This window comes from Lissotriton vulgaris, chromosome 12 (genome assembly GCF_964263255.1).
Source record: "Lissotriton vulgaris chromosome 12, aLisVul1.2, whole genome shotgun sequence".
In the NCBI taxonomy this organism is placed as follows: domain Eukaryota; kingdom Metazoa; phylum Chordata; class Amphibia; order Caudata; family Salamandridae; genus Lissotriton; species Lissotriton vulgaris.
This window is the reverse complement of record NC_141700.1, coordinates 289,979,353-289,991,262: the sequence shown is the minus strand read 5'-3', so window position 1 is coordinate 289,991,262 and position 11,910 is coordinate 289,979,353. Positions and strand designations below refer to the sequence as shown.

General features: G+C 43.6%; 1 protein-coding gene across 1 annotated transcript in view; it reads left to right on the top strand.

Moving 5' to 3' along the window:
* The first annotated feature begins 2,337 nt into the window (after positions 1–2,337).
* The window catches only part of LOC147673986 (E3 ubiquitin-protein ligase TRIM39-like), a 149,267-nt gene continuing 139,694 nt past the window's right edge, over positions 2,338–11,910 (top strand). The window contains exon 1 of the mRNA XM_086945071.1: positions 2,338–2,803. Coding sequence (XP_086801197.1) covers positions 2,402–2,803 — 402 coding nt within the window. The 5' untranslated portion in view covers positions 2,338–2,401. The remainder of the gene's footprint in view (positions 2,804–11,910) is intronic.

Here is an 11,910-nt window from a genome sequence, read left to right as displayed (position 1 = left end):
TTCCTACTCCAGAGAGTGCAACAGTAGGGAAAGTTTTGGATAGCGTAGGGGTAAAAATTACTATTCCCACTCAAGAGAGTGCAACAGTAGGGAAAGTGTTGGATAGCGTCAGGGTAACAATTACTATTCCAACTCCAGAGAGTGCAACAGTAGGGAAAGTGTTGGATAGCGTAGGATTAAAAATTACTATTCCAACTCCAGAGAGTGCAACAGTAGGGAAAGTGTTGGATAGCGTCAGGGTAACAATTACTATTCCAACTCCAGAGAGTGCAACAGTAGGGAAAGTGTTGGATAGCGTAGGATTAAAAATTACTATTCCAACTCCAGAGAGTGCAACAGTAGGGAAAGTGTTGGATAGCGTCAGGGTAACAATTACTATTCCAACTCCAGAGAGTGCAACAGTAGGGAAAGTGTTGGATAGCATAGGATTAAAAATTACTATTCCAACTCCAGAGAGTGCAACAGTAGGGAAAGTGTTGGATAGCGTAGGTTTAAAAATTACTATTCCAACTCCAGAGAGTGCAACAGTAGGGAAAGTGTTGGATAGCGTAGGGGTAACAATTACTATTCCAACTCCATAGAGTGCAACAGTAGGAAAAGTGTTGGATAGCATAGGGGTAACAATTACTATTTCCACTCCAGAGAATGCAACAGTAGGGAAAGTGTTGGATAGCGTAGGGGTAACAATTACTATTCCAACTCCAGAGAGTGCAACAGTAGGGAAAGTGTTGGATAGCGTAGGATTAAAAATTACTATTCTAACTCCAGAGAGTGCAACAGTAGGGAAAGTGTTGGATAGCGTAGGGGTAACAATTACTATTCCAATTCCAGAGAGTGCAACAGTAGGGAAAGTGTTGGATAGCGTAGGGGTAACAAATACTATTCCCACTCCAGAGAGTGCAACAGTAGGGAAAGTGTTGGATAGCGTAGGGGTAACAATTACTATTCCAACTCCAGAGAGTGCAACAGTAGGGAAAGTGTTGGATAGCGTAGGGGTTTAAATTACATACTTATAATTACATCTATCAATTAATTAATTATTTAAAATTAATAACCAATTAATTACATTTATTTACCAATTAATAAAAATAAATGTATGCTTCCTACTAATTAATAATTAATTCTACATAATGAAATTACTTCCCACCCTATTCCCCTATAAATCCATAACCCGCTACAGAACATATTTATCAATTAATTAAAAATAATTACCAAAATAATTAAATATAATTACCAATTATTTTTAATTAATGTATGATTCCTACTAATTAATAATTATTTAAACATTATTACATTACTTCCAACCCTATTCCCCTATAAACCCATAACCCACTACAGAACATAATTATCAATTAATCAATTAATTGAAATTATTTACAAATAATTCTTAATAATTAATTAATAATTCCTACTAATTAATAATTAATTTAACATAATTAAATTACTTCCCACCCTATTCCCCTATAAACCCATAACCCGCTACAGAACATATTTATCAATTAATCAATTAATTAAAATTAATTAAAAATTAATTCTCAATTAATTAATTAATAATTCCTACTAATTCATAATTAATTTAACATAATTAAATTACTTCCCACCCTATTCCCCTATAAACCCATAACCCGCTACAGAACATATTTATCAATTAATCAATTAATTAAAATTAATTAAAAATTAATTCTCAATTAATTAATTAATAATTCCTACTAATTAATAATTAATTTAACATAATTAAATTACTTCCCACCCTATTCCCCTATAAACCCACAACCCGCTACAGTACTAAAAGACAATATTTAATTAAATTATATTAAAAATAAATAATAAAACATAATAAATACAATATAATATACACAAAATGTATTTAAAAATCGATATTAGTAACATCGAAATTATTTATTTCGATATTATTGACATCGATATTTAAAACTTCGAAATTACTAATATCATACTAATATCGATATTAAGACTGTCGATATTACTTACCATCTATATTATGTCCCATCGATATTTAAACTTCGATATAATTGTATATCGAAATTTAAAACTCGATATTTTGTCTGTGTATCGTTCTAAAGTATAAGAATTCGTTCTGCCTCGATGGTTAATTGTGACAAAAAGCATTGTAAGTCCCGTGACCTCCCTTATTCTTAGTAAGTCATGCATTATAAGCAAAATAAATAATTCACAGTCGAATAAAGACATAACAGTAATGACAGCTGCACACGGCTCCAATGTCTGTGGGAGTGTTGGCATTTGGACGGTATCCGTGAAAGCATGTCAGCAGAAGGGGAGGTCCCGGAATTAGAACCCGCTCCATGCGCTTCCTGGATCTTGTTGCAGACAGAGTAAAGGGCTCAAACTGAAGCTGCTTCCCAGCTACTCCTCGCACGCGGAAATGGCTGTGGTAAATCTCCTGGCCGAGGTCACCTGCTCCATTTGCCTGGAGTACTTCACAGACCCGGTGGCCATCGAGTGTGGACACAGCTTCTGCCGCGGATGCATTTGCCAGTACTGCAAGGGGGTCCAGGGCGAAGCCTCTTGCCCCGAGTGCAGACAGGGTTTCCAGCGGGACGACCTCAGACCCAGCAGGCAGCTCGCCAGGGTGGTGGAGATCTCCAAGCAGCTGAATTTAAAGCTGAAGCTGCAGCAGGAAGAGGGAAAGTGCGACGAGCACCAAGAAAAGCTGAAACTCTTTTGCGAGGACGACCAGAGGGCAATCTGCGTGGTGTGCCGCGAGTCGCGGGATCACCGGTCCCACAATGTGGTGACCGTCCTGGAGTCTGTGCAAGAGTATAAGGTACTAAAGGCTCGCAGTGTAGATGTCGCTATGTGCGCGCACTCCACCCTTGTTAAGGTACACACAGGGGGCCTCGTTTATGAGAAATTACGCATCGCTGCGTGAAAGCAGCGATGCGTCACTTTTCACTGCGCACTCCTTGCAACATTCCTGATGCGTCATATTTAATGTATGATGCATCATGTCGCAAGGAGTTACAGATACGTCAGTATTTCTGACGTATCTGTAAGCGCAAAAGTGATGCATTGCTGGAGTGTGTCACAAAAGTGACGCAAGTCCAGCAATGCGTCCTTTCACATGGGACAAGCCCGATGTGAAAGGGCCTGCGTCAGTCTTACGCCTGCTGTGAGGCAGGCGCAAGATTTTGACGCAACAGCGTCCTAAAAGTGACGCAGTGAAATCTCATTGATTTCACTGCGTCACTTCTTCGACCCTTCCTTGCGTCAATACGCCCCCCTTGCATACATTATACCTGGCGCAGGTATAATGTGGCGCAGCGGTTTACAAAGTGACGCATCTACCTAGATGCGTCACTTTGTAAATATGGCGCAACAAGGTGCATTTTTTACGCCACTGGTGCGTCACAAAGAGTGACGCACCGGCGGCGTAAAAGTGACGCACGGCCTCATAAATGAGGCCCATGGTACCATGTTCCTAGTGTGACTCTGTGTGTCACATTTTCATGTTTTCAGTGCGCTTATGTGTGACATTTCAATGCCATATGTGTGACACTTTGAGTGACACTTCATTGTGAGTAAAATAAAGCTGTTCTCTCCATCTAATGAAATAAATATTAGAAAATGCCCCTTTGGCGCGAGTTATGGTCCTCTGAAAATACAGAATGCAATGTGGCATCCGCTATAAAGCTTTGACTGGCTGAGTGTATTGGTCACACAAGTCACAGGGTCGTTTGGTAGCTCTCCAGTGTGTTTATTACTTTCCTTTCTCCCTCCCCATCCTCACCCAAGGTAATTTTATTAATGCCTATTTACCTTGTTTATGCCAAATATAGTACCGGCAAACAACATTTATGGACAAAGATAATTTGGTACTTTTGTACAAATTAAGTGACCCAAGACAACAGTTACAGAACTCCAGCACTTCGTTAAATGAGCCCTGAGGACTGGGCCATCAATTTCTCAGTAACATCAGTCATTGTATACTCAAAAGCAATGTTTTCCTTCACCTCAGACAGAAGAAAGGCCCTGCCAGTGTTTAAACATCTAGCTTTACGTTTATGGGAAACTCTTCACAGCAATCCCTCAAAGTAGTTAGCTACCTCTTCACAAATGGATATTATGTCATGAAATCTTTCAAACGTACTATTTCTGCAAATGTGACAAACGCACTACTCGAAACAGGGCTATATATATTGTAAATGCGTCCACTCCTGGGCACCCCCAAGGTGGAGGCCAGGCATCCTTTGCGTTGTGGGGGCTGTTGTGGAGATTAAGCAAGCTATTGCCCAGAGATGCCGAGTGGGACTCCATGATTGGAATAGGCACCGAGGCGAGAATGATCAGGTCTGTGGAATTTTGAGCCCAAGAAACACCGAGGCGGGGAATTGAACCCTGGTCCCGGGCTAGACCTCTGCATCAGGGTCTGCCGCTCTAATCATTGAGCCACACTTTTCCACGAGAAGTTATGAAGGGCCAGCTACAGAAAAAAAGATGACGTGAGTTATACCACATTCCAGCTCACTATGGACAAGCTTTGAAACCTGGTCTACCAGCGTTCAAAAACAAATGCTAAATCTATCTTGTTAGCTGGACCTCGAGTCAGATAATAGCTTCTAAATGACCCCATGTTATGTATAATAACTACTCTTTCTTACTTTTTTTTTTGCCCAAAGTTACTTTGCATTCTGGGGCATGTATTTTTCGTGTTCCCTTTTAAGGCCCAGTTTGCCTGTTTGCTGAAAATTCAGATCTGTATATATTTGAATTCCACACCCAACCATTGAATCAAGAAAATATTCATACCATTTAACCATTTAATCAAAACAGAAGACATGTGAGTGGTGCATACTTCATAATGAATACTTGTAGGAAGCTGGCTCTCTATATAGTGCACTAAAACTAAGTATGCCATGAACAGAGCACAATGGATCCCAGATTAGTATATAGAGGCAAAAGTAGATAATACTAATGCTCTATTGTGGCAGTGTCGGCGAGCAGTTAGGCTTATCAGAGGGTAGTGCTTAGCATTTAATGTACTCAGGGAGGCAATAAATGATACACACACTCAAGAATAAATCTGAGACCAATTTGCAGAAAAACACAGTTTTTTATATAATTTTTAAGACCAAGAACTTTGTTTACAGGCAAGTACTTTTTAAGTTATGAATTTTTAAAGTTCGGAAGGTAATGCACAGTTGTTCGCAATTAAGCACAATAGAAGTAAATGGTGAAAAACACTAAAATGCATATAAAATTGTGCAGTCGGTTGTCAAGGGTTCACCTTCTGGATTTAGGGTAGCATCAGGCCAAGGCCCAATGTTCCACCAGTGGATCATCTGGAGTGTCCCGGATTCGGTTGGGAGGAGGATGCTGAGGTCGTTAGTAGCTTGTGTGCTACAAAGAATGGGGGCACTTCAAAACAGGCTGCACAAGGGGACTTACAGATAAGTCCGGGGGACCCCAAATGAGGGATCGGGTCATAAGGGCCTCAGGACCAAAGAAGCACAGCTGGTTCGTTGGCACCCAGGCAATGTGGGCTGGGTGCAGAGCAGATACGTCAGCCGGGCTCCATGTGTCAAGATGGTCTTAGTGGGCAGGCAGGTTGCAGGGACGATTTCCAGACAGCTGAGCAACTCACAAAGTGGGTCTCAAAGTCCCTTGACTGGTGCTTGCTTCCTGGGCAGTTGGAGTCCGAATTGGACTCTTCACCTCGGTGTCAGTTGCAGGTGGTCTGGTACCTTGGGTATTGCTACAGCATGGCTCTGGTAGACACTGGTATCCTCTCACTTTGTGGGGGGACAGATCTGACCCTCTGGAGCTGGTTTACCACTTTTAGTTCAGTTGCTGCGTCGGCATCGCCGGAGAGCGGCTAGTCTGTAAGTCAGAATCTGCGGGTTCAGTGCATGTGGACTACAGGGAAGTAGCGCCTTTACTGCAAGGGAGTTCTCTGGTAGTTTGCAAAGGTATGGATGTATCAAAAGACACCAGAGCACATTATGTTTTGGTTACTCTCATCCTCCGTGCAATTAGCACTCTTCTGCAGTGAATGTTCTTGTGTTATAGAGTTCCCAATCAATAAAGATCACATAGTGTAGATCAATCACGTTTTATTCCATTCTATGACACAATATTCCACAGCCGACGCGCGTTTCGCCCTATCAGGGCTTCCTGAAGGCTCGCTGGCAATATGATTCACACCCTATTAATCGCTGCAGGTATGAATTTTGATAATAAAATATCCAATGTCCACGATACTTGATGTAAGATTCACTTCTTATTCTCCGCACTAAATCGTGCACTTCTTGTTTCAACTGCTAATCATCCAAATCACGCTCTATATGGAACCATGATATGTTCCATCGTGTGGTAAACTTTTCCTCAGCGTCCGTGCTGGTCCAAAATCCAATGTAGGACTGGAAGTACTCGGGGTTCTTAGAGGACTCACAGAAACAGGACGAGACAGCACACCACAATGGTTGAGTCCTTGGAGGCAGCAGGCAGGGTTTCGTGCCATAATTCTGCAGCAGGTACTCTGTTCTTGAGTGAGCAGCTCTTCTTTGTTCGGTTTCTGTTTAGATCCATCGAATCTAAAGTTCAGGGTTCAGGGGTGCCACCAAAATACTAAATTGAGGCGCATCACAGGTGGAGACAGGTAGTAGCCGATGTGCTACCTACCTTTAGGGTGTCTACACCCTTTATGTGACCGTGACCACTTGCTTAGGGGAATGGACGCAACCCTGACCCTATTTGGCTTATTTACTCTTAAGCAAGATAGAGGAAACTGAGAAGTGGGTCCACATTACCTGCCCTACCTTAGGGGTGGTGTTGGCTGAATGGGGACCACCTCCTAAGCTAGCTAATTTTCCCGCCTGTCCTTCCACCAAATGTAGAGAAGGACAGAGGGTTGGCATCCTACACTATCTGGAAATGTCCGGGTTATATTTCAAAGATGGCATCGCCTTTGATGCTTCCCGCCTTGGATTGCCATTCTAGCCTGGAGGAAGTGTGAAGAACCTCCGCCCAGGGTAGGCATTGTTCCTGGCTTCTGGGAGCACTGGCTCTGACCCCATGAGGTAAGAAGCATGTTTGGTGGTGGCAGAGACCACACCAGTGTTTGGTAGGTATTCAGGGTACCCTCTAAAGTGTTCCCTGTGTGCTTTTATTAATAAATCCAATTAACAATAAAGGGGAGGGATTCAGTTGAGGAAGTGCAGAGGCTGGAACCAGTAAAACTATCAAAAAAGAGAAATACCTCTGACACCATCACCATCAATGAGATTTTTCTTTTACTCCAGTGGTCTTTTTAATTAACCCTGATGATGGATTAAACCCAGATCAGTTGACTGGGGGTGAGTGCTTGCATTATTCAACACTCCGTCCATCATCTCCTTTGGTTTTGCTTTGTTCGCCCTAAGTTGGCAGGGTATGCCCAGACGTGGGTCCCTCGCTCACTTTGCCACTGGATTCAAGCTGTCCTGGTTGATGACGGCTGATTAGCCAGAAACCGGTCCCAGGATGCTTGTTTCTGGTCCAGGGAAGACATAGCTTGGCAGCTCGGGCTGGACTGTTCCCATGAGGCACAGGGTCAGACTGATTTGCATGTCTGAACTAGGGTGGCGGAGTGAGCTAAAGAATGATGATGGATTAAACCCAGATCAGTTGACTGGGGGTGAGTGCTTGCATTGTTCAACACTCCGTCCATCATCCCCTTTGGTTTTGCTTTGTTCGCCCTAAGTTGACAGGGTATGCCCAGACGTGGGTCCCTTGCTCACTTTGCCACAGGATTCAAGCTAGCCTGGCTGATGATGGCTGACTAGCCAGAAACCGGTCCCAGGATGCTTGTTTCCGGTCCAGGGGAGACATGGCTTGGCAGTTCGGGCTGGACTGTTCCCATGAGGCACGGGGTCAGACTGATTTGCATATAGCCATGTCTGAACTGGGGTGGTGGAGTGAGCTAAAGAATGATGATGGATTAAACCCAGATCAGTTGACTGGGGGTGAGTGCTTGCATTGTTCAACACTCCGTCCATCATCCCTTTTGGTTTTGCATCTAAGAGGATGGGCAGACGAATCCTTGTCACCAATCACAAAGTTTTATAGACTTCCGTCCCTGTTTGCTTAAATCTATTGTAATCTACTTTAGTTTGTTCACTTTGAAAAACAACACTACAGTTCCCATAATGTATTGGTTGATTAAATGTAAGGCCAGGAATGAGCATTTTGGCAATGTAAATTTTAGCTATTAAAACTAAGGATTTGTAGAACGTCTTGACATGTCTATTGCAAACAATATTTTCAACTCTTTCACTGTCCATGCATTCACTCTCTTATTTATTATAACAATCCATTACTTTTGTTATTAAACCGGTATACGTCTGCACTTCATTTATTGTGTTACTGAATTGTACTGTAACACTGATTCCTGTTTTAGATTTCATAAGACTTTCCATGGTGATACTCTCCTAGTCTTCAGATGATAAATAAGCATGTTTGTATTACTTACGGTAATGTTCATTTCTCCGAGTAGTAGTCTTCCTCATCTTAGTTCTTAATAATGAGGCATTCACATCTAACATAGACCATCAACAATAAAAAAAGCATAATTAACCTACATCAGGGAGAGACCCACCCCTTTAATGGTGTTGAGATAAATTAAGGATTAACTCTTCCTCATATCCTGTTACCCCCCAAGCATCATATCAAACAAATCAAGTAGGACCATATAAGTAATTGGGAGAGAGGTCAGGGTTGGAATGTAGGACTGTGACGATGAAGACTATTACTTGGAGTAATTGAGATTACCAGTAGGCAACCTGAGAATTGCCACCTCTTCTTTCTTCCTTGTCCCAGTACATACTAATGAGGATATACCCAAGCTTTCTCTCTTATGAGGTCATACAAAGAAGAAAGAACACTAGAGACATGCCATATGGTACACCCAGTATATTTATTCATCATACAATTCAATCCGACAATGCCGACAGAACCCCTGAGCCCAAAGCAGTGGAACTAGACCCCCCTCACTGGAGTCTGTAGTATGACACAAATGTATGTGGAGAGGCTCCAGTAGTTGCACACCCTTGTATGCTACTAAAAGTGTCCATGAATTAAAATGAAAAATGCATTAACATAGAAATCTAAATGTACAATGAAGAGTGTAAAACCTAATGTTAAACTGACACGCATTTGAAATGTGCTTGACCTTAAAAATGACCTGATTAGAAATGCTGTCTTAACTGCAGATTATTCAGGTTTAACAAATGTATTACTTTATAAGCAACATTTTATTGTGGACTGTAATGAACTTCCCATCTTCTTGTTTCATATAACGTTTGAATAGATTAACTTCTGCCGTAGGATTCGTATTAGAAAGAATGGATTACCTATGAGTGATTTTGCCTTTTAGTTAGTAGGTCATTGTTCTTGCAATGAAAGAAGTTGAGATGTAGAAGATCAATTGTTGTTTAAGGCCTATGGAAACCAAGCCTGATGTTTCCAGAATCTAACTATGCAAGACTGACTGTAGCTAGCCTTGTGTTAAAAAGAATAAGTCGTGTGTATTTCCGTGAGAACGAAGGAGCTAAATCTGCTTACCGGAGAACCCTGCTGTCCTATTGGTCCTTGGAGAAAAGAGCTAGTTACAATGTTTTCGACGTGTCTTCTTGGCTTTTATATTAGTATGTGTTCCTACATAGCAGTTCCTACATAGCAGTGTGTAATTCTTTGGAGTATTTGCCACTTATCCTTGATGGTTGTGGCTTCTGCTGCTACTTTTTCCCTCTCTTCCTTACTTTGCTATTTGACTTGACAAATTGCTACTGCAACTGTATGCTGATGTAATTGAATTTATTGAGCCTTGGCTGAGTCTTATAAACTACTCTTTATGGGGGGTTTTACTACATTAATTTGGCTTTGAAGTTGTATGTTCTTTTGATCTCACTCTTCTGGATTCAAACTCTTCAGGGGTTCTTGAAATCCAAAATTCTGAACCTGATCTATAGAATATTGAACTCCCTCCTTTATGGAACACACTTAATGCGATCTATATTTTGATGCGTTATTCTATCTTTCTCTGATGAGATTTCTATAAACTTATGTGATTCATGAACTAACTGAAATAAAGAAAAAATAAAGAAAATAACTTTGCTATTACCTCTACGTCCCTCATCACTCATGAGGTATTCCACAGACAGGAAACAAAACAGGAAATGCTTTTAGGCTCCACCCCCCCTCCTGCCAGGTGCTATATCACACCTAACCACCAGAAGCACATCCTGTTTTGTTTCCTGTTGGTGGATTACTTGATGGGAGACGCTGGGGTGAGTGCTGGGCGCTTACCTGCTTCGCTGCGTCCTGTGGATCCTCCTCTGCTGGCCTTTGGGGGCTCCCATGGACCGTCGTGGGATTCTTGAAGCGGGGTCTGCTGGGCTTGCCTGTCTTCTCCTGGATTCCGGTAACCTATGCTGCTTGGCTCCGTGGGTTTCCTGGTGCTTCGCTGGATTCGCGGTGAGTGCGGGGGTGTTTGCGCTGGGCTGGTTATTGGGCGCGCTTCTCCCCATGGCTCTTGATTCCTCAGCTTGGCTCTCGCGCCCTCCCTTTGGGTGGGGTGGGGGGGCGCGGGTGTCGGCCTCCGTACACGCTTCCGTGCTGACTCATGTTGCGTGCACTTCCTGGCTGGTGGACGCTTCTCGAGTTGCTGCCGCTTTGATCGGGCGCCTAGGGGAGCTCCGGGCGCTCCGGTTTTGCTACGCTCCCGCCGGTCGGGTGGGGTCACGGGTCTCGGCATTCCCTCTGTCCCCGCCTGGCTGTTTGTTGGCCTGGACGCCTGGGTGGGCTCCAGGTGCTCCGGTTTTGGCATCGTCTGTGTCCTGGGCCTGCGCTGCTCTTACGCCAAGGATCTCGGCTTGGCCCCGCCCCTCCTGGGTGTTCCCAGTTCGGCCTGTCTTTGGATTGGTCGCTGGTGGGGCTTGGCTTTTGGGGATTTCTTATTGGTTAATTAAATCCCTGCTGCCTCTTGTGCCTTTTTGGGCTGATTGGTCTGGCTGGATTACACGATGTATGTGCCTACTGGGGGATGTTTCTACCTGTGGTTACCTGCTTCTTTGCCTTGTGCTTTATTTCAGTGTATGTGGAGTTGCGATGGGGAAGCATCATCATAAGAGGAAGCATTCTTCTCCTCTGAACCCTTCTCCTGATTCCAGTGGGGACTCCTCTCCTCCTCCTGTGAAGCGTGCCAGGTGGGATGATGATCGTATTAAGCGCCTTATTCTGGAGACTCTTTCTGCCGCCGTCCCCCGCATCCGAAGAGCCACCACAGGGGGACGGTCCTTCTCCTACCTCGCCGCCAAGACATGGAACTCCCTCCCCACCCACCTCCGCCTGACCCAGGACCACCTCGCCTTCAGGAAGCAACTCAAGACCTGGCTGTTAGAGCAGTAGAGGACCCCCCTCCCCCAGCGCCTTGAGACCCTCTGGGTGAGTAGTGCGCTATATAAATGCGATGATTGATTGATTGATGATTGATTGATTGACATTAAAGCGTCCAAGAAGGCTGCTACTGGTTCTACTGCACTTTATTCGGATATTTCATCCTCGGTTGAGTCTGATGAATCTTCTCTGACCTGTGTTGTCCTTTCGGGGAAATACATTTCGAGGGATCTCTTGCTTGACATCCTTTCTCATGTGAGAGTTAACATGGGGTTCCCGGATGATTCTGCGCCCAGTGCATCTCAAGATTCGCTCCTGCCGCAGTTTAGGAAGCCTGTTGCCTCGTCCTTGCCGGTGCATCCCTTTGTCTCTGATGTCCTGATGAAAAAGTGGAAAGACCCTGATCATATTGCCATGCCGAGGTTTATGGCTAAGCTTTATCCTTTATAGGATATGGCGGACTCTTTGCCTGACTCCGTTCCCTTGGACTCTGTTGTGGCC